A 26,267-nucleotide genomic window follows, 5' to 3' on the forward strand; every position below is an offset into this window, starting at 1 on the left:
AAAACTACACCTCAATAACCGGCAATGTTGCCGGTTCCGAGTTCGAGTCTCCAACGGTTGCCGAGTTCGTCAGTGGGGTAGTTCTCCAAACTGCCACTACTCGGCCTCTTGGCGCTACCGGAAGTGGGAACACCTCAGAAACCCTGCATCAGGAGTCTGACTCTCCCACGCTGCCGGTAGCCTCTTCTGATCCGCCATTTTTTGGGGTTCCAGTACAGTACTGTGTGTCTCCAACGCTGTTGCAACTCATTGGATTGCATTATGGAAATCCCAAAAGTTGATCCAACCAAAAGGAAGAGAGTGGTGTTAACTTTAAAACAGAAAATCGATATATGCCAACGACTAGAAAGGGGAGCGAAGCGTATGAACATTATGAATTAATTCAATTCAATTCAATTCAATTTTATTTGTCATATATGCAGCAGACGTGTGTACTGCACAATGAAATGTTGATTTTTACGAGTCCTCCCAACATTGGAATAAATATGGCATAACAATGATAAAAATACTAATAGAAATACTAATAGAAAGACAGTAATAATAAATAAAACAACAGTAATAAATAATAATAAATTAATCGTTCACGAGTCTTATGGCCTGGGGGTAGAAGCTGTTTCGAAACCTGTTGGTACGAGACCGTATGCTTCGGTATCTCTTACCGGACGGGAGCAGGGCGAAGAGGTTGTGGCTGGGGTGACTTGCGTCTTTAATGATTCTCAGGGCTTTCCCCCTGCACCTCTCGGGGTAGATATCCTGCACAGCAGGTAGTTTAATTCCTATAGTGTGTTGTGCAGCTTTCACTACCATCTGTAGAGCCTTGCGGTCTGTGGCGGTGCAGTTGCCATACCAGGTAGTGATGCAGCCGGACAGGATACTCTCGATGGTGCACCGGTAGAAGTTGGTGAGAATCTGGGGGGCCATTCCAAATTTCTTCAGTCTCCTGAGGAAGAACAGGCGTTGGCATGCCTTCTTGGCTACAACGTCGATGTGATGGGACCACGTTAAGTCCTCCGTAATGAATACACCCAGGAATTTGAAGCTGCTGACCCTCTCCACCTCAGTCCCTTCGATGTAGATTGGGGTGTGTCCCTCCCCCTGCCGCTTCCTGTAATCCACGATCATCTCCTTTGTTTGCTGATGTTGAGGGAGAGGTTGTTGTACTTGCACCATTCTCCTAGGGCTCTTACCTCCGCCCTGTAGCCTGTCTTGTCGCCATCTGTGATCAGGCCTACAACCGTAGTGTCATCAGCAAACTTGATGATGGAGTTGAAGTTGTGCATGGCCACGCAGTCGTGAGTAAACAGGGAGTACAGAAGGGGGCTGAGCACACAACCCTGGGGAGCTCCCGTGTTCAGGATCAGTGTGGAGGAGGTGTTTCTGCCTATTTTCACCACCTGGGGTCTTCCCGTCAGGAAGTCCAGGATCCTGACCAGCGTTGTAGAGATCTCATCACAGGCTTTTCCTGTTTCAGTTTCTGCCTATAGGTGGGTAGCAGCAGGGTGGAGTCGTGATCTGATTTGCCGAAGGGAGGGCGGGGGAGGGCCTTGTATCCATCCTGGAATGGAGTGTAAACGTGATCTAGTGTGTTCTTGGCTCACGTTGGGCAGGTGATATGCTGATGGTATTTAGGCAGTACTTTCTTCAGATTGGCTTTGTTGAAATCGCCAGCCACGATGAATGCAGCCTCTGGATGGGAAGTTTCAAGCCTGCTAATGATCCCATACAGCTCGTTTCGTGCCCTATTTGCGTCGGCCTGTGGTGGAATATACACCGCTGTAATGATCACGGATGAGAACTCTCTCGGGAGGTAGAAGGGTCGGCATTTGATCATCAGGTGTTCAAGATCGGGTGAACAAGAAGATGTAAGTAGTTCCACGTCGGAACACCAAGAATTGTTGATCATAAAGCATACTCCACCCCCTCTATTTTCCCCCGAGTCCTTTGTTCGGTCTAGCCGGTGAATGTTGAATCCCTCTGGTTGAATGGCCGAAGCTGGTGTCGATGGATCAAGCCAAGTCTCAGTAAAAATCAAGACATTGCAGTTCTTAATGTCTCGCTGGAAGGTGAGCCTCCCTCTGAGTTCGTCCAGCTTATTGTCCAGTGACTGCACATTCGCCAGGAGAATACTCGGAAGGGGGGGGTGGTGTTCACGTTGCCTCAGCTTCACTAATGCACTTGCTCGTCTGCCCCGCTTGCGCCGTCGTCGCTTCCTGATCACAGGAATGAAGTCAGGTAAGCAGGTGGGAGGGTAGATGGTAGTAGCAGCAGAATCCCAGTTCGAAAAATTGGGGGTAGGTCCTATATCTCCGGACGATCTTATGTCCAGAAGTGATTGACGGTCGTAGCGGATAAGTGAAGAAACAGTACTTACAAAATTGTTTAATAATAACAATAAAATAATAAATAAAGTGGAAAGTTGTGGACGAGCTCGTAAAACAGCGGCTACCCTCATAAGCCATACAGGTCGGTTAAACAGTAGAATATTTTTTTTTAAAACAACTAAACTACTAATACTAAAACTAGAATGCTAAATACTAAACAGTAGAATACTAAAAAAACTAACAGTACGATATATTAAAATACAACATTAAATACAACATTAAAATACCAGTTGGGGAGCTCATAAAACAGCAGCCATACAGGTCGGTTAAACAGTAGAATATTAAAAAAAAACTAAATTACTAATACTAAAACTAGAGTGCTAAATACTAAACAGTAGAATACTAAAAACTAACAGTACAATATATTAAAATACAATATTAAATACATATAAATAAATTAAATACAACATTAAAATACCAGTTGGGGAGGAGCTCGTAAAACAGCTCGTAATTCAAAATCGGTTTGTCAACAATGTATGACATCAAAGCGCAGAAGGATAAGCTGCTCAAGTTTTATGCAAGCTCAGAGACATCTAAGAGTGTAGAGAAACGGCGCACGCTTCATAAGCCTAAGCTTGACGAGCTGGATACCGTGCTTTGAGTGGTTTTCTCTGAAGCATTCAGAGGGTGTTCCGATTTCCGGACCCATGCTAATCGAAAAAGGGAAGGATTTCTACGCAAAGATGGAGCTCACTGACAAGTGTGCTTTCTCTGATGGATGGCTATCGTGCTTCAAGGCACGGCATGGGATATGACGACTCAATGTTTCCGGGGAGAAGAAATCAGCTGATCACGACGTCGCAGAAGAATACTGCGATTATTACAATCAGATTGCGCAGCAACATAATTTGTCGCCAGCACAGATATACAATGCCGATGAAACTGGCTTATTTTGGAGGTTTTTGCCAGAATCAACACTTGCTGGGGCTAGTGAGGCTAATGCTTCAGGGTACAAGAAAAATAAAGATCGTGTAACCGTGCTAACATGTGCGAACGCTGCTGGATCACACCGGGTTAAACTTCTCGTCATTGGGAAGTATAAAAATCCCCGTGCATTTAAGAATGTGAAGCACTTGCCTGTTGAGTACAAAGCTCAAACAAATGCTTGGATGGAAAAGGAAATCTTTTCAAATTGGTTCCATCGTACTTTTGTTCCATCTGTGAGGGAACATTTCCGTAGAATAGGGAAACCTGAAGATAGCAAATGCATTTTATTGCTTGATAATTGTAGAGCCCATCCGCATGAATCCGAGTTGGTTTCTGGAAATATTTTCACCATTTATTTGCCACCAAATGTAACTTCTCTCATACAACCCATGGACCAGGACGTTATCCAAAATCTCAAGTGTCATTGCAAGAAAGACTTCCTACGTAGACTGATAAGCCAAGATGACAATACAGGTATTCAGGCATTTCAGAAGGAATACAATCTTAAAGATGCCATCTTTAATGTTGCATGTTCCTGGAAATTGGTGAAAGGTCACACTTTGAGACAAGCCTGGTGCAAATTGTGGCCTTCTTCTATAATGTTTGCTGAAGGTTCTTCTTCAGAGGAGGAATTTCATGGGTTCAATCTTCGTCCGCGGAAGACTGCAGTAATGGAAATGGCTGGCATGCTGAAAGATGTAGGCCCAGCAAACCCTCTACGTCACCTCAGTGAATGTGATATTCAGCAGTGGGTTGATGCAGATAGAGAAGTTGCTGTTGTGCATTTGCTAAGTGATGATGAAATAATGGAGAATGTTTTGAATCCAAAGAAAGAAAAGGAAAGTGTGATGGAAACTGAAGAGGATGAGATTTATGAAGTGAACAAGGTTTCTTGGACTAAAGCTGCAGAAGATTTTGTTTCATTACTTACATTTGCTGAAAGCCATTCTTGCTATTCTGCCCAAGAAGTTATGCAGCTCCATATTCTGCATTCCACCTTTCTACAAAGAAGGCATGAGTCTACTAAGCAAGCAGACATCCAGGACATGTTTAGGAAAGCTTCCAAAAGAGTTGGAGCAGTGGAAGTGCCTGAAGAATCTGTTGAAGTGCATGATCCTGATGACCCAGCTGGCATGGATATTCCTGATGAACCAGTTGGCTTGGAATAAGTGTACAGTCAACCACTGTACAGTACTTTATACTGTACTGTACAGTCCTTTATAAGTTTTGGTGTACTGTACAGTCGTTTATAAGTTTTGTTTTACTGTTAAGTAATTAAAGAGTTATGGATTACCATCAACTGGCAGTACTGTACTTAATCAAGCATCTTTCACCATCCATTTAACACAGCATTCTGTAGGTGAGTACCCAATTATATTGCACATTTCTTGATTTTAAAATTTTTCTTTGTTAAAAATAGCCTGGGTAGATAACCCGCTCAGTCCTCCAGAACTTTTGATAAACTGGCAACATGTCGGTGCCGGATAACACACAGTTTCCTGTATCTTCCTGTTGACTCTGCAACAGACACACGGGTACAATTAAAAAAGGGGAGCGCAATGCTTAGAGGTCAAAAATCTATTTAAGTGCCATACTCCCAGACTGAGGGAGCTATAGAAAAGTGCTTTTTAATACTGAACTCTTGAATAATTCTCTCACGCCGTGCTGAGCAGTTACATAAGGTTTCAGATGCCCAGAGGAATGTTATATGGTGGTTATAATTTAAGGGTTTAGAAAACATCTCAAAGCATGATCAGTATTAGACCACCAGTGAAAGCTGGGTGGATCAACAACAACAAGTTGTATTTATATAGTGGGGGAGAAATTCAGTATCGCCCCATTTGGGGCGCAATTATCGCTTCCGACTGCAAACTTGGCTTTTATCGCCTCTGGAGGTGATTGGAGCGCTAAATCAGGTGCGTCACACCTGTCTTAAGGTGCAAAGGCCGAGGAGCGAGGCGCTACCTCTGCGCTGGCGAAGCTCATGTGATGTCAGTCAGTAATGGAACACAGACACACTGGCGCCGGCCAGTTCTTAAAGGGGCGGGTCGATCTTGCTGTCCATCCACACCCTGCTCATTGCAGCCTTGAATCTCGGCCTGGAGAGACCTGTACATCAAATCTGTTGGAAAGAACAATGGAGAGGCCCAGGGAAAGAGCTCAGAGTGCAGCCCCCACAGTCTCTTCTAAATCGATGCAAGGAAGATCAAATCAGAAAGAACCTGCAAAGTGCTGCTCAGTACCCAAAACTCCTCAACACAGCTTTGAATATCTCCTGCAGTCTCTCTCTCTCACTCAGAATGCGTGATACAAAAATTTCGCCGACAAAAAAAGGCAGGAAGCAGTCGCCTTTAAATAGCGCTCCCCCAGTCCCTTCCCGACTGCAAAACGCTCCCCACAACCTGTCGTTGCTAGCCGCAGGCGGTAAGACAGGGGGCGCCACTCAATATCCAGTCCGGGGCGCTACCGGGGTGTTGCACTCTCGACTGACGTCACGATCTGCCGGCGCAGGAGATCGTGGCGGTAGTGTTTAGCGTCACCGCTAAATGTATAGTTAATTTCGTGAGCGCCGCAAACATCGCCGCGCACGGGCGCCAGTTGCTTTGCGCCCCATTAGCGCCCTCTTAAAGTGCTAACGGGAGGCGCAAACCAACCGAATTTTTCCCCCAATGTCTTTAAAATGGAAAGGCATTTCAGAGGCATAATAATTAGACATAAATGGATGCCGAGCCAGGGAAAGAGAGGGGTGAGCAAAAGCTTAGTCAAAAAGGTGGGTTTTAAGGAGAGCCTTAAAAGAGAAGAGGGAGGTAGAGAGAAAAAGAGGTTAAGGGAAGGAATTCGGGTTAGAGAGGATATGGGGCTGGAAGCTCAGCTCAGCATCACTGATGTTGCAAACAGAATGGTTCAACCAGAGATAGTGGGCAGGGAGGGGGATGGAATCGTTGACAAGGGTATGGAGATACAGGCAGGTTCCGAAGACAATGGCTTCAGTTCAGCAATTGCGGCTCATTGAAGACTGGATGCCAGATAAGCACTCTGACAGCACAGCGGCAGTGGAGGCATCAAGAGAGATGGTGGAGAAGTAAAGCTGGGTGTCATCAACGTATATGTAGAACCTGACCCCATGGCTGTGGATGATGTCGCCAAAGGGAAGCATGAGGAAGAGGAGGGGGTTTGTCTTCAATGAGCTGCAATTGTAAAACACATTAAACAGTGCGAGAATGATGAGGCTTTCATTGTAGAAAAGCTGAACACCATATTCTTAGGACTTAGTAGACTTGGAACAGGTGATGGAAATATTAGAGATATCCATTAAAATAGTCGTCCCAGCAGTTAACTATGATTTTGCACCTTGACTGAACTTTGCACCCTCAATTAATTCAGCAGCCTAAGTGTCCAGCATGTTCCACCAATGGGCTTGCAGAGTTCTTTATAGCCCAGCTTGCTCTGTATAATTGTCGAGTTATGTTCTACCTTTCAGAACGAAAGGCATTTGTTCCTTTTCCAAGTTTCCTTGCACCATCCCCAGTCAAAAGGGTAGGCAGATTCCCAGGCCTCTGCTAACGCTGCTCAATAATCACACACTTGTAGACATGTAGAAGTGGCGTGACACTCCGATTTTCACTCGCCCTTTGAGCAGACATGCTCTGTCTGCGCTCCCTCCCAACGGTGACTCCCTGTGTAAGGAAATGAAAAAAGACATTCACTTTCTCCCCCAACCTCCCCTGCCTCTGGTATACTACATTGGTGCTCAAACATGCTGCACTGCCCCCACAGTGGTTGTGGTGTATCACCCTGAATAATTTGATGTGTAGCTACTTGTTCATAAAGTCATAGAATTTTTGTGTGAGCAACACAATTTCAAAGTCGTATCTACTTCTACACAATTGTATATGCCCAACACGCAAAATAATTCAGTTTGCATTTAAGTTTTCTGTGACCAGTTTAAGTCCCTCTCAGTTGCTCTTCTGTCCACACACACACACCAGTTTTATTCATCAACATCGAAAGAACTAAAATAAATTCTTTCAATGCTGCCGGACCTATTTTAAATTTACTTTATAGTAATATTTGTAAATTGAGAAAAAATTTCAACGGCTGCAGTAAACACTGATTGTTGACTGGAGGAAGTAATTATAAAAGAAGGAAAAATGATTGTCACTGCCTCACAACATATTATTGCTCGAGATTTGCACAATCTCTCAACAGGATGACTGATCATGTCACGGATAAGATTTAGGAAGCAAACAAAGCAGCAGCTGCAGTTTAATCTTAAATCAATTTGGGTTAGCCTGGTTAACTATTTGGTCTTAACCAAGATTAAAGCATTCCAAGCAAATTGGGCCACCTGGAAGAAGGCAGATCTAACAGGTCAGGGATTCTTTTCCAAACTGAATTCTGTGGAAAGGCATTGGCTTCTGGGCGCTTTCATCGTTGCTGATTGTGGCTGACTGGCTCCTTGCAAGAACTGTAGATCAGCAATGTGAACTGCTGAAACAGGAGGTGGAGAGTACCAGCCAATGAATTACTTTTCGAAGTGTGGTCGCTGAAGGTATATCCTTAAAATTAGAGTTAGGCCGTTCAGGGGCGATGTCGGGAAGCACTTCTTCACACAAAGGGTGGTGGAAATCTGGAATTATTTCCTCCCCCTCAAAGCTGTTGAGGCTGTGAGTCAATAGAAAGTTTCAAAACTGAGATTGGTAAGTATTTGTTAGGTAAGCCTATTAAAGGTTACGGAATTGAGGCGGGTTGATGGAGTTAAGGTCAGCCATTATCTAATTGAAGGGTGGAACAGGCTGGATGGCCTCCTCCTGTTCTTATATTCTTTTGTAGGCAAAGGTGGCAGCCAGCTTGTGCGCAGCAAGGTCCCACAAACAGCAGTGAGATGAATGACCAGATAGTCAGTTTTGGTGGTGTTGGTTGAGGTTTGAATTTTGGCCAGGACTCCAGGACGAATCCCCTGCTCTTCAAAAAGTGCCACGGGATCCCTTGCATCCACCTGAAGAGGCAGGTGGGGCCTTGGTTTAGTGTCCCATCTGAAAGAGGTAAAGTTTCAAATCTATGCGTGAAGCACTGTAGTAACCGGGCTCTCAGTCGCTCTGTTGGTATTGTAGTAGTTGCGGTAGATGGAAGCGTGTGAGCTGGTACAAGGACCCATAGATCATCTTCGTTAGATTAAAAAAGCACGAGGCAAGATGGAGAAGGACAGAGCTGGGAGAAGAAAAGCGCCAATGAGAAATTATATGAAACGAGAAGAAGAAATAAATTTATTACAATATGTTGTAAGACATGAAGATTGAATGCGACCCACAGGGCAGGGGTCTCTAGAATCTACTGCTAGTCCAACTTGTTATTGGCCCAGAAATTCGGGTCGGGGGCTTCCCGCGGGTGTAAGCCCCCGACCTGCACTTACTTTGCACGCCGGCCGTTGAGCTGTGGGCCCCCGTGGAATTCCGATCCGGGGCCTGCTCCAACTGCTGGCGCGCAGTGCTTGCGTATCCCAGGGGCACAGTTAGTTCGATGCGTCCCTTGGGATCACGTGGGCCATGGGGAGCCAATCAGAGCAGGGAATGCCCATTCATAAGTTTGACAGGAAGGGCTGTCAAAACTTATAAATACTACGGGCCCCAAAACATCACTAAATCTACAAATAATTTTTTTTTTTAATCACATTTTTTAAATTAACTATAAATTATATTAAATAACTATTTTAAACAATAATTTAAATTTTTTGAAAAAAATAATTTTATTTTCTAATGGGACTAAAAATAAACTTACCTTGCTTTAAAGTATTTTAAAATAATAAATCTGTGGAAAAAATGTTTTAATTTTAATTAATTCATCACTTACCTTGTAAAAAGCAGGCCTTGCGACTGCTTTTTATATGTGTAACTTCTGGAGACTTACCCTCCCGGGAAAACCTGCAAAAAAAAATGTAAGTTCGATGCGCACGCGCAGCCTCTCCTGCGCACGCGTTCCACCTCTGAACCCCTTCTTTCAGGGGAGCGGAAGTGCCGGTTTCCTGTGCATGCACGAAACCGGCACTTCCATTGGGCCTACAGGTGAGTACCCAGTGCGTACTCACCCTTGGAGACCCGAATTTCTGGGCCATTATAAATGTATATGTTGCTGTTCTCAATACTTTTGTTGAACCACATCAGTTTTATCTGATCATTGCTCCTAAAATATCACACATTTGATGGACCGTATTGATTGCACGTGAATGTGAAAATAGTGCCCACTCAGTTTTAGGCCAGTGCTGCCTGTGAGCAGTTCTGAACAGCTTCAGCTGGGGAACACAAAGGTTAAATGGTACATAATTTAGAAGACATCTTAGAAAAATAAGTCCGTATGACGATAAAGCATTCAGGGGCATAGTGATTTAAAACTTACAAGGATCCTCTTGAGCGCCATTATGAAAAATGCTGACTCGGCAGTTTGTACATATTGCAAATCAGTTTAACAAATCTTAACCTGCCAGTCTCCTGCCTTAGCATTTCAATCTATAAAATGGTCCAACGAGAATTGACTAAATATACTGTAATTCACATCACGATGACAGGAAAGGAGACCCTTTACCTGGTACTCCTGAATTCTCCTCATTGAGTCTTGCAGCTGCTGTTGCAGGGAACTCACTATCTCTGTATAAGTATGGCTGTGGCTCAGTGGGTAGCACCGTCTCCTCTGCGTCAGAAGGTTGTGGGTACAAGACCCACTCCAGAGACTTCAGCATATAATCCAGTGCTGACACTCGAGTTTGAGTATGGGCAGTCCTGGCTATCAAACCTTTAGCTCCCTTAACAAAGAAAAATGTCCCAAGGCGCTTCACAAAGGCATAATAGATGCCAATCCAAAGAAAGAAGTTATTAGGAGGCTGACCAAAAGCTTGGTCGAAGGAATGGGTTTTAAAGGCAATCTTAAAGGAGGAGAGCGGGATTTTCAGAAAGAAAGGCCTAGACAGCTGAAGTCACAGCCACCACTGGACCATTCCCCCCCTCACCTCCTTACCCCCCCCCCCCCTCCCCCACCATGGTGGACGGTCACCTGTCTGCCACATGCTAATGGTGGGCGATACCCTCCCACCAGCCCAGCAACCTCTGATGGGGTGCAGTCTGGAGGGCACCGCAGCTGCCAGGATTGAGATTCCCTTGAATTTCAGACCCAGAGTCTTTACCTGAAACGTTAGCCCGTCTTTTCCCTTCATGGTTTCTGACAGACCTGCTGTATGTTTCCAGCATTTTCTATTTTTGGTGCAGGTGGAGCGCTGTAATGCATCTTCTGCTGATCATACCTAACCCGAGCGTGCGTCATTGGTACACGCGGCCTGATTTTCAATACAGTGCTTTCTAATCTTAATGGGCAAATGTGCACCATTTTGAATACAATTTTTAAAAAATCATCTCCATTCATCTCAGAATTTTCTTTGCACTTTGCCTGGGATAGTTCTGAATCGTAACTCTTTTTTTCTCCCCCACTAAAATGTTCTGTATTTGCAGGATTCCCAGCGCCACCGAGAGATGATAGAAGAGCGATACTCCAAGTATAAAGAAATAGTGAGTTCCCTGCAACAGCAGCTGCAAGACTCAACGAGGAGAATTCAGGAACACCGGGTAAAGAAGGATCTGATTTCCTTTCATAGTGATGTGACTTCCAGTATAATTTGGCGACACGTTCAGGTCCTGTGGTGCAAGGATTTTACTCAGAGGAACTCTTTCTAGCATTGAGTCACCTTGCCAGCTAAGTTAAGGTCGGTACTTAAAATAAAAGCAGAAAATGCTGAAAATAGACAGCAGACTTGTGAGGATGTGCGAAAAGAAAAGACCGATGTTTCAGGTGTCAGAACTGGAAACTGAGACGAGTTTAGTCCCTTTTTATAGGACTGAACAAAATGAAGAGGTGTGGGAGGACAGGAAAAAGTCAAAGGGCTGGATTTTCATTGAGGAGGCGTGTAGGAGGCGGGACTACAACGTTTGGGGTTGTAGTCCCGCCTCCATCGAGTTGTAGCCAACCCACGCGATTTTGACTTGATTGACCTTGTTGAGCCCGCCCAGCGGGCTCAGCAGGCCAATTAAGGGCCACCCGGCAACAGGTGACATCATAGATTGACATTTCATCTGTCAAGAGCTTTTGACAGATGAAATATCAGCGTTTGACAGCTCTTTGAAGCTGTCAATCACTGACAACCTGTACTCCAAGTTAATTCCTTCCTCTCAAGCTGATTTGGAGATTTCTCCAGAACAGAAAGCTGAATGCTGCAGATTTTGACAGCTCGCGGCCATTCTGCTTTCTGTGCCGGTGAGATGAGGGACTCCCGAGACCTGAAGGAAGGAAGGCTGTAAAGGTAAGTAAAACTTCTTTAAACACTTTACACACACCAAACACACTTACCTCTGCACTCATGCACCCATTACTCACCTGAACACCGGACATCTCGAACCCTTCAGCCCGATGGTCCGCCTCGCTAACTTGGCGTGGTTTGGCGCCGTCAGGAATCCCACACTTCAGGAATAAAAATAAGGATTAGGCTAAAAACTGCCTGTTAACTACCTGTTAACAGGCAGTTAATTGGCACTAATCCCCTTCCCGCCTCGGGGAGGCGGGTCCCAGCACAGGTCGGGTATCCGCCTCCTTTGAAACTGGCATGGGGGCGGGATGGGTTCGTGTCCCCCGATTTCGCAATTTTAACCCCCACACGTCTCCAATCCCGCCTCCACGGCCCAATGAAAATCCTGCCCAAAGTGTCTAGTACATCAACTCCTGTCCCAAAGATGCAGGAAATGGGTTTCATAGTCTATGGATGGGGCTTTCATTTTTGTTTTAAAAGAAGCTGGAAAGGTGTAGGCTTTTAGAAAACGTGTTCACAGCCTGTTAAGCCCATGGGCTGCTGCTTTGTGACGGATGCTGGACCTTTACCTGTTGTTCTCGCCTCCCCTCTTTGTTTAGTCCCTGTCCTATTAAAGGTCTTGCTTACCTGTCAGTTTTCAGTTCTGGCGAGGGGTCTACACCCAAAGCCTCAACCTATATTTTCAGTTTTCAGATGCTGACTGACCTGTGTCTTTCCAGCATTTGCAGATCTTTCTCTTTATCGCTCGGGTCTGTACCTGCCTTTCAGTAACACATTCGCCAGAATAAAAGAGAGACAGGGCCGCGTACCTTGTGAATGTTTCTCATTCAGTCAGTTCGTTGGTTCCATACTGTCTGCCATATAAATTCAAGGAAACGGAGGGAGGGTTGAGAAGAGAGCGGGCGAAGGATGAAGAAGAGAAATTGGTGCATAGAACATGTGGAATTTCAACCCGGCCCCTGAAGAACCCTAAAAGCAACAGCTCCATCCTGTTGCAAATTCAAGTACTGAGTATAGATTAAGGACCGTGTATAGTCAAATGCTCTTCATAGCATGCATCAATACCAAGGAATAGTGAGGGGGGGAGATCCTTAACTCCTGTAGAAATCTGTGGTATGAGGCAAGTTTGGTATAATAAAGAAAGAAAGAACTTGCATTTATATAGCACCTTTCATGAACTCTGGTCATCCCAAAGGGCTTTACACTCAATGAAGTACTTTTGAAGTACTGTTGTAATGTAGGGAAACGTGGCAGCCAATTTGCGCACAGAAGGCTTCACAAATGGCAGTGAGATAAATGGCCAAATAATCTGTTTGTGATATTGGTTGAGGGATAAATGTTGGCCAGGACACCGGGGAGAACTCCCCTGCTCCTCTTCGAATGGTGCCATGGGGTCTTTACGGCAGATGGAGCCTCAGTTTAATGTCTCATCCGAAAGACAGCGTGTCTGACAGTGCACAAAACTATCTGCCTAGAGTGGGGCTTGAACCCACGACCTTCTGATTCAATCGAGAGTGCTACAACTGAACCAAACTGACAAGTAACTAACTGGGACTGGCTCATACACCGATCCTTTTTTTTTCTAATAATTTGGCTGTCTCTGGTAACTCTTCACATCCTAGTGATGGTAAATACTTTGTTTTTATTTCCTTCTATGAACCTTTCCCCAATTTAAACTGAAAATCTGATAAACCCAGTGCCAGGGAACTAAAACTCCCTTGTACCATAATCGGCCTACTTTGCACAGTACTGATAAGTACGAGACAATCAACGTGGTTTAGTTTGTGGAAGAATCTGAATGGTTTTAAAATTCTTTGTACTAGATTATCCACAAGAAATAAATCCATGGCATTCTCTGCTGACCAGCAAGGAAGTCAACCGTATTCATGTTTGACCCATGCTGAAGGTGTCCTGTGTCACATTGTTTTTTGGCCACTCAGTCCCAAACTGTGTAACAAAGGTTCTCTTGGGAGGGAAAAGTAACCAGTATGTTTTCCAAGTGCAGCACATCAAGAGAACTGGCAATATTTCTAAATAAAAGCAGTCAGCAGGATCCCCTTGCTTCCCATCAGTGAAGTCTGCCTCTACTACAACTTGCAAGGCAGCCAAGAATCTTCTTCTTTGGCAGGCCCTCGGAACTGAGGATGACTTAGCCAAAAACAATTGCCTGCACGCTCTGGACAGTCAGTTACAGCTCCTGACTCAAAAGATAGTTAAGAATCTCTCTTTCTAGTTTTCACCCCCATCCCCCAACCTATCATGAAGGCGTTGACTCAAATTGGGATAGTTCCATGAGTATTGGCAGGCTAATCACTGAGCAATGCCACTGAGTCCAATCCTCCACTGGCAGAAGAGTAGGTAACTAGAGGACACAGAATTAAGACAATTAGGTAACCAGAGGACACAGAATTAAGACAATTGGCAAAAGAACCAGAGGAGAATTTCTTTTACACAGCGAGTTATGATGATCTGGAATGCGCTGCCTGAAAGGGTGGCGGAAGCAGATTCAATAGTAATTTTCGAAAGGGAATTGGATAAATACTTGAAGAGGAAAACATTTGCAGGGTTATAAGGGCAGGGGGAGTGGGACTAATTGGATAGCTCTTTCAAAGAGCTGGTGCAGGTATGATGGGCCAAATGGCCTCCTCTTATGCCGTATGAATCTTGTCCTCACCCAACGCCCACATATGCCCCCTTCCAACAGTCAGTGGATAACTTTCAGAAGTGGGAACCCTGACTGATTTTTTTTCCAGCCCAGTGATATCAAGGCCAATTGCAGTGCCTCTACTGGGGTACGGTAGCATAGTGGTTATGTTACTGGGGAATTTAAATTCAGTTAATTAAATAAATCTGGAATAAAAAGCTAGTGTCAGTAATAGTGATCATGAAACGATCGGATTGTTGTAAAATCCCATCTGGTTCACTAATGTCCTTTAGGGAAGGAAATCTGCCGTCCTTACCTGGCCTACATGTGACTCCAGACCCCACAGCAATGTGGCTGACTCTTTACTGCCCTCTGTTGAGCCACTCAGTTGTACTAAACCGCTACAAAGTAGTATCACGGACTGCAGCGATTCAAGAAGGCGGCTCACCATCACCTTCTCGAGGGCAATTAGGGATGGGCAATAAATGCTGGACTTGACAGCGACGCCCACATTCCCGTGAATGAATTTAAAAAAAAATCTCAGCTGAGATCAGCCAACTCAGCACAGAATAGGGATGGACCTATAGGGCTGGATTTTGCTACGGGGGCGGGTTGGAGGTGGGAAACCCACATTCGGGCTTGTTGTCCCGCCTCCATGGAGATGTGGCCAACCCACTGGATTTTCCTCTGATTGACCTTGTTGAGCCCGCCCTGTGGGCTCAGCAGGCCAATTAAGGGCCACCCGGCAACAGGTGACGTCAGAGATTGACATTTCATCTGTCAAAAGCTTTTGGCAGATGAAATATCAGTGTTTAACAGCTGTTTGAAGCTGTCAAGCACTGAAAAACTGCTAATTCAGCCTCAGTCCTTTCTCAGGATAACTTTAAAATCATTTTGCTGTAGAAACAAAGAAGCTGATTTTTTTTTTAAAAATCGGAGCTTCTGTGGTTCTTGCAGCCGACTCCCGACACCGGAATGCAGGACTCCTGTAAAGGTAAGTAAAAGTAAGTTAAACTTATTTAAACACTTGCAAAACACTTACCTTTGCACTCCTGCACCCCTCACTCACCTGAACACTGGGCATCTCGACCCCCTCCAAGACCTCAGACCCACGTCCCGCCTCGAAAACTTTTCGTGGTTTGGAGCTGTCGGGAAGCCCACAAACCTGCAATAAAAATCGCGAATAGGCAAAAAACTACCTGTTAACTACCTGTTAACAGGCAGTTTAATTGCCTTTAATCCCTTCCCGCCTCTGGGAGTCAGGTTCCAGCACTTGTCGGGAACCCGACTCCTATGAAATTGACGTGGAGGCGGGATGGGGTCGGGACCCCCGGATCTCCGATTTTTATCGCCCGCACGCCTCCAACCCGACTCCAGGGGCTTAGGAAAATCCAGCCCATTGTGTGCGGCTCAACAACGCAAAAGAATGGGAACTTATCCAAGGAGCCATTGGTTTGCTGAAGAACCTCAGTGTTGTAGACTTGCAATGCTTTTTGTCTGCCTGCTTATTTTTTTCTTCCTATTACCTCTTTCCTCCCCCCCTCGCCCGGGTTCTTCAATCCTAGCCGGTGTGCCCTATATGAAGCTATTTTGAGACCTGCCATTTTCTTTCCAGGTGGTACAGTTCCATGTAATTCCACCAGTTTTCATGAGCCTTGGAGCACATTCCTTCAGAGACTTGCAGTTTAATTTGGATTTTTTGTTGGGGCAGAGGGAGAGGTTAGTGGGTGAGGGTATCGAGGGATATGGAGAAAAGGCGAGTAAATGGAGTTGAGGAGCAGATCAGCCATGATCGAACAATGGAGCAGGCTCGAGGGGCTGAATGGCCTACTCCCGTTCCTAATGTTCCTATGAGAGCGAGTAGGAGGACAATGAAAGTGGCTCACATTGTACTCTCTGTGGCCTGAATTAAGCATTCCTGCAAGAATTAAGTTTTGCCAGTTGTAACCAATCCAAGGAGGGGAACAAATGAATGTGTGTGAATTGAGCTGCTGAATAGGTGCACACGGGCACTAATAAATAGGCCATGATACACGAACCCACCAGTGGGTGAGGGGGAAAGTGAATTTTGTAGGGCCAAGAAAAATAATTTCCTTTTCCACCCGTTATGGGAAAGCAGTGGCAGACTATTATCCTGCTTACATATATTTTACACAAGAGAGAAGCTTGATTTAGGTCTCAATTACAAGGCAGCTCTATTAAAGTCAAATCTATCTCTGTTACCGTGGAAACCTGTAAAATATACAACAGCAGCCATTGTTTGAGCATCTTTATCCTAAATATCACTGTTGCAAGTGCAAACCGATTGTGTTATTCCTACGGTCTAGTTAATGTGAATATCACGTTGCATGTGCTAGTAAATAATGCTAAATAGTCTGACTATTGTAATATAAAAGGCTGTTTTCTACTCTCAAATTATTTTTGGCACAACAAGATTTTTTTGCGAGCTGCTCTTCATGTTGGATTTATACACTCAATAGCCATGCACTGTGGGTATGGTAGTGGAGTGGTTATGTAAAAGTGACCATGAAGCTATCAGATTGTCGTAAAAACGCAACCGGTTCACTAATGTCCTTTAGCAAAGGAAACCTGCCATCCTTATCCAGTCCAGCCTATATACGACTCCAGTCTCACACCAGCATGGTTAACTCTTCACTGCCCTCTGAAGCGGCTTAGCAAGCCACTCCGTTGTACCAAACAAGAAATGCCAACTTCAGAGGTTCACAAGGAAGGCTCACAACCAACCTCTCAGGCAACCAGGGATGGGCAATAAATGCTGGCCTTGCCAGCGATGCACACATCCCAAGAATGATTTTTTTTTTTTTTAAACTTGTCTCTTGATTTCCCACGATATTTCTCTACATATTCACAAATAGTTCCCATGACCGCATCCCTCGGTGTTTGGATAAAATAGCAATTGATGGGTTGCTTGGATTTTAAAAAAAATCAAATTTGTAGGAAATCTCTGTTGAGTAGTAGAATGCCTGTTTACTTTTCGATCGCAGCCCTGCCTTCGATCTATTTTATTTCCTTTCCAGTTTTGAAAAAGGGTTTCGACCTGAAACGTCAACTCAAATTTCTCTCCACGGATGTTGCCTGACCACCTGAGTTTTTACAGCAATTTCTGTTGTTACTTTTTGTTAATGTTGTGCTCATCAAATATGAGCTACGTTAGTGTCAGGCAATTGTACACTTTCCATTTAGGCACTCGGGGCTTCCATCCACACTCCGAAGTAGATTGGGCCTGTACTCTCTGGAGTTTAGAAGAATGAGAAGTGATCTCATTGAAACATAAGATTCTGAGGGGGGATTGACAGGGTAGATGCTGAGAGGTTGTTTCCCCTGGCTGGAGAGTTTAGAACTAGAGGGCACAGTCTCAGGATAAGGGGCCGGCCATTTAAGACTGAGATGAGTCAGAATTTCTTCACTCAGAGGGTTGTGAATCTTTGGAATTCTCTGCCCAAGGTTGTGGAGGCTCAGTCGTTGAGTATATTCAAGGCTGAGATCGAGAGATGTTTGGACACTAAGGGAGCCCAGGGATATGGGGATAGTGTGGGAAGGCGGAGTTGAGTGCGAAGATCAGCCATGATCTTATTGAATGGCGGAGCGGGCTCGAAGGGCCGTATGGCCTACTCCTGCTCCTAATTCTTATGTTCTTCTGAAGCCAGGCTTGATGTGGCACAGTTAGATGCAGACCCAAGCTCCCAGTAATTTACCCAGTTCAGAAGAGGAGCACCTGCTGAATCAGTGTGACATTTTTCCGTTTCCTCCAACGGCCATGGTGCCTCTGAGCGAGATTGCCAATTTATGTCCAATGTGGGGGCATTTTTGTGCCTGTTTAAGTACTGGATTGCGACTGCCTCAACTTAAGTGGATGCAAGAGGAACCGACTGTTTCGGAAAGTGAAATAACCAAGAGACATGTTTGTTTTTTTTAAATGCTGGTAATCAGGACGAAGAGTCGGACGCAAGCTTGAGGAGCGAGCGGTGGGATGGTCTGCCTGCCACACTAGGTGATCAGAACAGTTTCACTTCCAGCTGTTTCACTACGGGCACATGCTGTGAGTATACACTGGCTCCTCCCTACCCTTAAGCCATTGTGTCGGGTGTAGCACTGTCAGGGCAGTGCGACGAGAATGGAGTTCTGGGTTCTGGCCAGCAGTCAGGTATTGTTGAACACCCCCTTCCACAAGGCCACTGACCAGAGTACCCACAAATGGTAAAGCTCAGCTTTAATGAGTGATGTCCACGGTGCCGACCCTAACACGTCCTTTGTAAAACTCTTGTGCGTTCATTGTGGGGGGCGGGGAGTCATCTATATTTTTGCAGAAAGCTGTCCTGTGATGTGCCAATAAAAATGTTTCCTTTATTCCCGCGCAAGGATTATGGTTTCCAAACCCTGCATCTGATTGGTTACAGGAAATGAGTGGGCCGCCATTTTTTCTTCACCGAGTGATGCAGGGGGCACTGGCACACGATGCAACAGTGGATACGACTGCCCTGGCAATGCACGGGAAACCGCAGTGATCCAGATAAAACTGCTGGCATTGCAGGTGCCGACGTGGATTGCCGTTCCCTATTTTTTGGACACCCCACAAGTGGAAACATCTTCTCTCTGTCTAACCCATCAAACCCTTTCATAATCTTAAAGACCTCTGTCAGGTCACCCCTCAGCTTTCTCTTTTCTAGAGAAAAGAGCCCCAGCCTGTTCAATCTTTACTGATAGGTATAACCTTTCAGTTCTGGTATCATTCTAGTAAATCTTTTTTGCACCTTCATCAGTGCCTCTACATCCTTTTTATAATATGGAGATCAGAACTGTTCACAGTGCTCTCAAGTATGGTCTAACCAAGGTTCTATACTAGTTTAACATAACTTCCCAATTCTATTTCTCTAGAAATGAACCCCAGTGCTTTGCATTTTTATGGCCTTGTTAACTTGCGTTATTCATCGTGAAGTTAAGGTGTGTATAACAAAGCTTCCAGTTCTCTGCCAAATGAATGAGTGAAAACGGCGAGAATTTAAAAAAATATATAAACAGATAATTGTTTTTACTCTAAAACTACCACTTTAGCAGAAAATCTTTTGTGAAGAAAAAGTTGGGCATGGCAGGGTGTCGTAGGAGGATAAATGAGAACTCCTGCTGAGATTGTGAAGCATTGCCCAGAATGCAGCACTGGAGAGCCAGGGCCTTGTGAAGAGCTAGTTTAACTGTCCCGTGTATAACCTGAGATGCAGCAAGGATATTTGCAATTGTTTGTTTTGTTGAGGCGGTCTGGTTCATGTGCAGTCGCTCCGTTTTACCACTGTACTTTACCATCGTAGGACACAGGAATTTCAGCCTGCTTCCCACTTCAATCTCCGGGCGGTACTGAGGTAGCCGCTTCATGCTGGCGGTAGGAGGGATACAGGCGGCTTCAGCGGCACTGTGCTAGCGATGGGAAATATTGCCATGGGGTTCTGCTCTCGATTGCAGTACAGCGAGGACAGGATTGGGCTTAGCTGTGGTGCTCCTGTGGTGGAATAGCCTGCTGAAACCTGCTATCTAGGTGCACACATGAAGAATGGCACGGTAATGGTGGACAGCCATCAAGAGTTTGCGTCTGCTAACGAGGAGAGAAGATTTGAGGGTGCTGGAGGGGAGAAAGGAACTGCAACCTTGTTGAAGGGATTTGAAAAAAGAACTCAGCCAAATTTCACGAGCTATCAGTTACCTCTCCCCAATATTTCCCGAATACTCTTGCTGCCCACCAGCAATCCCCAGTGAATGTGCGCTTTGAAAGAGGAGCCAAGGGGCTCAGCAAGCTTGCGTCTGGATCATTGGGGTGGTGGGGTTATCAGTGCCGTTAACTCTCATCTGCAGGCAGATCATTTAGCTGTGCTTTCTTTGCAGCACCAGACGGCAGCAGCAGGCGAAGAACTCTGCCTTCCGGAAACGGAGACACAAGCCAAGGACGAGAGCTCGGCAGAGGTGCTTATGGAAGAAAGTCTCCTGCTGAAAAAGACAAGCATTAGGCCATAAAGACCAAGCGACATCTGTATGTTTTTCCAGCAGCTTTAATGGATGGCGGCTTACCTTGTATCAAACAGGGTGGCTGTGAGCGTTTACTGAAAGGTGTTCCCTATCCATTATGCGCAAGGTAGCAGCAGGCATTCAAAGTGCCTCTAAAAGCACAGTCTTTTCAATTTATTTCCTTTGTATTTACCAACACGAGGAATGTGTGTCAAAATTACTATTGGAAACAATATTCCTCAATGCCAGCGTTTTGAAAGCTGTAACATTCTTAAATTTGCACAGGTGTTCAGTCCAGCACAGTTCAAGCTAAAAGGGAGAACGTGTTTGCTAAATAATGGCCAGAGGCTCTTAGCTTCACACATTCATGCTCCATTTAAAAATGATCCCTTAAAGCAATTTAACAGCAGGTGTAATGTGTGAGAAAGGACTCATCTCCAGCAACTGATCTACCTCTTTCATTAAAGATAATATAAGGGCCCAAGGGAAGGTTGCATTGCTGGGTTAGAGATTCCTGTTGGGATCAGAAGGCGATTTCCTGAGTGCTAGGATGGGGTGGGTTGGGTGAGGCAAAGTTACTGGGCTATTCTGCCAGACTCCCGCCAGAACTCTAGCGGGAATCCAGCGGGAACGGCTCAGAAACAGGCCGGATCACGAATTAGCTGTCTCTCGACCTAACCTGGGACTTGCTGCTCAGTGGAGGAAGGGGCGGAGCCTCCGCCTACTCATTACGAGGTCATGGAGGGGGCAGGTGTGGGGGGGGAGCGTGAGGCCTCTCTCGGCTCACAGTTCTAGCTACGCTGGCGCGTGCGGTATCTGGCAGCAGGCATACGGGCTGGCGAGATGAAGTGTACTAGATCCCAGGAGTGAGCACATGAGGTCCACCTCGCGACTAGGGGAGGTGGGGGAGAGGTGGCGGCCTGGGGAAGCGAAATGGTGCCCCCTTTGTAAGGGGGACCGCGAATCGGGCCTTCGTTTCAGTAGGGGGTTGGTCTGACCCCCTCCCCACACCGGAGTCTCCAGCAGCACGCGGCAGGCCGGCCTGAGGTGTGCCCGTATAGCAGTGTGGGGCACCCATCAGCCCTTTGTGGATTAGGTGCCCTCCACTGACCTCGCATACTGGTACGGTGTCATTCCCCCCCTTTTTCGGGCATCTAGTTTTACAAAAATGAAGGAGCTTCTAAACCCTAAAATGAAATGAAATACTTTTTTTTGGTTATATTCCAGGCAAAAACAGAATTGAGACAGGTGCAGAACCACACCTGCCAGCTGTCTGTAGGGCCATTGCATATGTGTATTTCCAAATGACCCAGTCTTGTTTACATGCCAGAAACAAACAGAGATTGCTTTTGTCAGTGCACTAATATACAATATTGGCTATTCAGTGCACTGGGATAATGGCACACATGCTTATTTCTGTCCGTACCTTTAAGGATAGAGAGTAAAAGCCCAAAAAAGGAAAGGATCGGTTACCATTTTTGCAACAAAAAATGAAGCGCACCAATGGGAGCAGAAGCGGACACTATATCTCGGTTTGCATTGTGTCATAAAATTAACCAGACGGAGGTCCGCATCTCGCTGGTGCTACATTAGGTAGTAGTGCACAAGAAGATCAGTACGGTGCCCAGCTGGGGTAAGAACTCTTTCCTTCTCCCCATCCTGCAGTGTTTCCATTTGGTGCAGCGATGTGCTGCAAGCTCTAGGTTTTGCCTCGCCAACTGTACCCGCGAAACAGAGCCCTCGCGAATCGGCCTCAGCAGGCCTACACGTCGCTGATCGCTGTGGATTGTGTAAATATCAGTTACCTTTATCTTCAGGATTTATTAACCTGCTGGGCGCCCCTCACACCAGTCACCTGGTGGGACCTTATTTTAGACGACGAGTGGAGGAGACCTGTTCTCCTTCAGACTGGTGGCTGAAATTCACGGAGGCTGCAGCCAATTTCAGAAGATGATGATATTGCAGTTCATAGAGAGCCAAAGTCATTATGTTTACAAGATCTCATATATCTCAGTAGTTGTAATTCCTGAACCCGTTTAGGTTGATTTAGCTTCTTAAAAGGGACTGCAGCTGACTTGAGTGTTAAAGAGTCTCCCAAGTCTCATGCGGTTCATCAAAAATCTTGCACTTAAAAGCACTAACGAGGAAACGTACTGTGAGACACAGGGATTCGGTGGGGGGGGGGGGGTGGCGAAAGTGCTCCGCTGCTGTCTGGACCAAACATTCAAAGGAGCTGGAGGGGAACGAGCGCGTTGCATCTGAGCAAAGCAGCAGTTTCACAGCTCTGATAATAAGGGAGTGGGATCTCTGAAGCTGGCCTACAGAGACGGAAGCCACCCTTTGACTTTCCATTGGTGATCAGTGAAGTGCCTTATACAATACTGAGTCTGAATGAATGCCAATAGGTTGGCAAGGCCTCTTTTTATACAGTCACCGTCTTCCTTACACTATGTCCTCAGGTAGGCAAACTGGAGATGGCATTTGAAATTTTTGTTAACCCCATGGCTCAAGTGGAGTATCGCTCAATCGGTTCCAAATGTAACCCATGTAAGCAAGCTCCCCTTCATAATAGGTTTGGAAGCCAATCGAAGTTCAGAACCTTGACACCTTCCCACCCCGCCCCCCCCGTGGGTCGAGCCAGCATCAAGACACGTTTGAGGGCTGGTAGCACAGATTAGTTTAAACACTGCAGTGAAACGACCGGTTACCCACAGAACAATATCATGGAGTCCATCAGCAAACTGTTGATTCTGGAGCCAAAGCTGAAAAAAAACTTGGCCGCAGTCATGGTCTTGTTTGATATCGCAGGAGAGGCTGGAATGCCTTATCCAATGGCCATATAATTTTGCAGGGGTGAAGGTAAAGAAACTGGCAAATTTCAATGCAACTTTTAACATAAAGGCAAGTTTTTAAAACTACAGTTGATTCCTAATGAATGCGTAATTGATTCCAGCACAGACTTTCATTATATCAAAATGCTTCACATTCAGGCCTACTCTCCAGAATCCCAGTGGACCAACCAGTATCCATTCACTCCCAATATTCACAATCCTCGTGGACCAATCCAGTATCCATTCACTTCCAGTATTCACAATCCCAGTGGACCAACCAGTATCCATTCACTCCCAATATTCACAATCCCAGTGGACCAACCAGTATCCATTCACTCCCAATATTCACAATCCCAGTGGACCAACCAGTATCCATTCACTTCCAGTATTCACAATCCCAGTGGACCAACCAGTATCCATTCACTCCCAATATTCACAATCCCAGTGGACCAACCAGTATCCATTCACTCCCAGTATTCACAATCCCCGTGGACCATCCAGTATCCATTCACTCCCAGTATTCACAATCCCCGTGGACCAACCAGTATCCATTCACTCCCAATATTCACAATCCCGGTAGACCAACCAGTATCCATTCACTCGCAATATTCACAATCCCGGTGGACCAACCAGTATCCATTCACTCGCAATATTCACAATCCTCGTGGACCATCCAGTATCCATTCACTCCCAATATTCACAATCCTCGTGGACCATCCAGTATCCATTCACTCGCAATATTCACAATCCTCGTGGACCATCCAGTATCCATTCACTCCCAATATTCACAATCCTCGTGGACCAACCAGTATCCATTCACTCCCAATATTCACAATCCCAGTGGACCAACCAGTATCCATTCGCTCGCAATATTCACAATCCTCGTGGACCATCCAGTATCCATTCACTCGCAATATTCACAATCCCAGTGGACCAATCCAGTATCCATTCACTCCCAATATTCACAATCCCAGTGGACCAATCCAGTATCCATTCACTCCCAGTATTCACAATCCCAGTGGACCAACCAGTATCAATTCACTCCCAATATTCACAATCCCAGTGGACCAACCAGTATCCATTCACTCCCAATATTCACAATCCCGGTGGACTAAATCATTATCATTCGCTCCCAATATTCACAATCCCAGTGGACCAACCAGCATCCTTTCACTCCCAGTATTCACAATCCCAGTGGACCAATCCAGTATCCATTCACTCCCAATATTCACAATCCCAGTGGACCAACCAGTATCCATTCACTCCCAGTATTCACAATCCCGGTGGACTAAATCATTATCATTCGCTCCCAATATTCACAATCCCAGTGGACCAACCAGTATCCATTCACTCCCAATATTCACAATCCCAGTGGACCAATCCAGTATCCATTCACTTCCAGTATTCACAATCCCAGTGGACCAACCAGCATCCTTTCACTCCCAGTATTCACAATCCCAATTTGTCAAAAGCTTACCTTACACTCCCATTAATTAGGCTTCTTTGTGGAACCATAATCACTTGCATAGTGCTTAAATTGTCCTACAGACCAAAAGTCCTGGGAGGTGATTCCTTTGCGATGTTTCATTTCACCAGCCATGCTTAGCCGCAATGAGTAACTACCCACCAATCAGGTAGCCTAGTGATTCTTTACCCCAAACACTTTTTGAAGTATAAATGTGTTACTGGTTAAAGTTTGTACTGTATATGGTTATCATACAAGCATGAGAAAAGACCATCCAGCCTGTAGGCATATGGCCTCCTCCTGTACTGTAAACTTCAGTGGTTCCATTGATTAGCTCCTCTTTCCTGGACCACCATTTTCAACTCCCTCCAAGGTGTCTCATTCTGTGTGCAATCCTAATACAAGATTGCTGGAAAGTGTCGCTGCCTGGCATTAGCTCTCCGCAACCACCAAGGTCTAGAGAGACAATTGTTGCCATTCTCTCTGGCAACACCACGTTACACCACCAAATGTACAAAGCAAAAGCATAAAATGCTCAGTGTGCCAATCGTCCTTCACGTATGTGCAGCCTTCAGCTGTGATGTTAAACTGAGGTCCTATCTGCCTGTTCCGATGGAGCAGATGGACGTTAAAGATCCCTATGATACTCTTCGAAGAGGAGCTGGGAGTTGTTCCCGTGTCCTGGCCAACATTCATCCTACAACTAACGCCTCCTAAAGACAGGTGAACAGGCTATGTGCATCATGGCCGTTTGTGGGAGGTGGCTGGTGCATCTGCCCACTCGTCACTGCACTTCACATAACCTGTGCCAAACGCTTTGAGGCATTTTAATGTGATTAGACGCTATATAAATGCAAATCTATTTATTTATTTACCCCATAATCTGCATTTTACATAACAAAGTAATTGAATTGAGCCTCGGTCGCAGAGTTTGGAGAGTCCAGGTGCACAGAAATATAAATGTTTTATTTTTCACCCGAAGTGGCCTGGATAATCCTGATCCTAGTGTGTAATTCTTCATGGATTTATTTGGATTGAGCTGTAATATGCCACTCAGGTTTCTTACGGTATAGAAGCTTACTGTTTGAATACGATCACTGTGCAGATTGATTTAGTGTTTGCTGTAATACTGTTTTTTTTTAAATGAATAAGATGGAAAGAATTTGGAATTTAAATAAATGCTCTATTTACGGCTTTTACTGACTGTGGGAAAGTGTTTATTTCCTAAAGAATCTTTATCTTGCATAATTTTGGGTTGGGAGTGATCTGCTCAAGGGTGAATGTTGGTAGCGTTGGAAAACTTGTGGCCAATTTCGTTGCCTAGTGCCAGCATCCAGCGCTCCGAGATCAGGTAAAAGACCCTTCACTTTGCACCAAAAATGTGCCTCAGAAGTTTCCTCCCTACTGCACTAGTTTGAACGTATCCACTTCCCAAATAATCTATTCTTCTGGCCTCTGAGATTTGGTTTGATATCTCAGGATTAGGGCAAGGCTGCATTAATTGTCCATTGGTGTTGCCCTGAGAAGTTGGTGGTGAGCCGCCGCCTTGAATTGCTGAAGTCCTCGTGGTGATGGTGGGGAATTCCAAGATTTTGACCCAGCGACGATGAAGAAACAGCGATGTGTTCTAAAGTCAAGATGGCGTGAGATGTGGAGGGGAACA

At 45.4% G+C, this 26,267-nt stretch overlaps 1 protein-coding gene across 2 annotated transcripts in view; it reads left to right on the forward strand.

Moving 5' to 3' along the window:
• cep128 (centrosomal protein 128) overlaps positions 1 to 25,799 on the forward strand; it is a 428,165-nt gene extending 402,366 nt beyond the window's left edge. For both annotated transcript variants that reach the window (XM_086002651.1, XM_086002652.1), the window contains exons 21-23: positions 10,805 to 10,918; positions 18,248 to 18,356; positions 20,189 to 25,799. In XM_086002651.1, coding sequence (XP_085858777.1) covers positions 10,805 to 10,918; positions 18,248 to 18,356; positions 20,189 to 20,310 — 345 coding nt within the window. In that variant the 3' untranslated portion in view covers positions 20,311 to 25,799. The remainder of the gene's footprint in view (positions 1 to 10,804; positions 10,919 to 18,247; positions 18,357 to 20,188) is intronic.
• Positions 25,800 to 26,267: the final 468 nt, after the last annotated feature.

The sequence above is a fragment of the Somniosus microcephalus genome, chromosome 12 (genome assembly GCF_052327205.1).
Source record: "Somniosus microcephalus isolate GS21.2 chromosome 12, FLI_Smic_1.0, whole genome shotgun sequence".
Classification (NCBI taxonomy): Eukaryota; Metazoa; Chordata; class Chondrichthyes; order Squaliformes; family Somniosidae; genus Somniosus; species Somniosus microcephalus.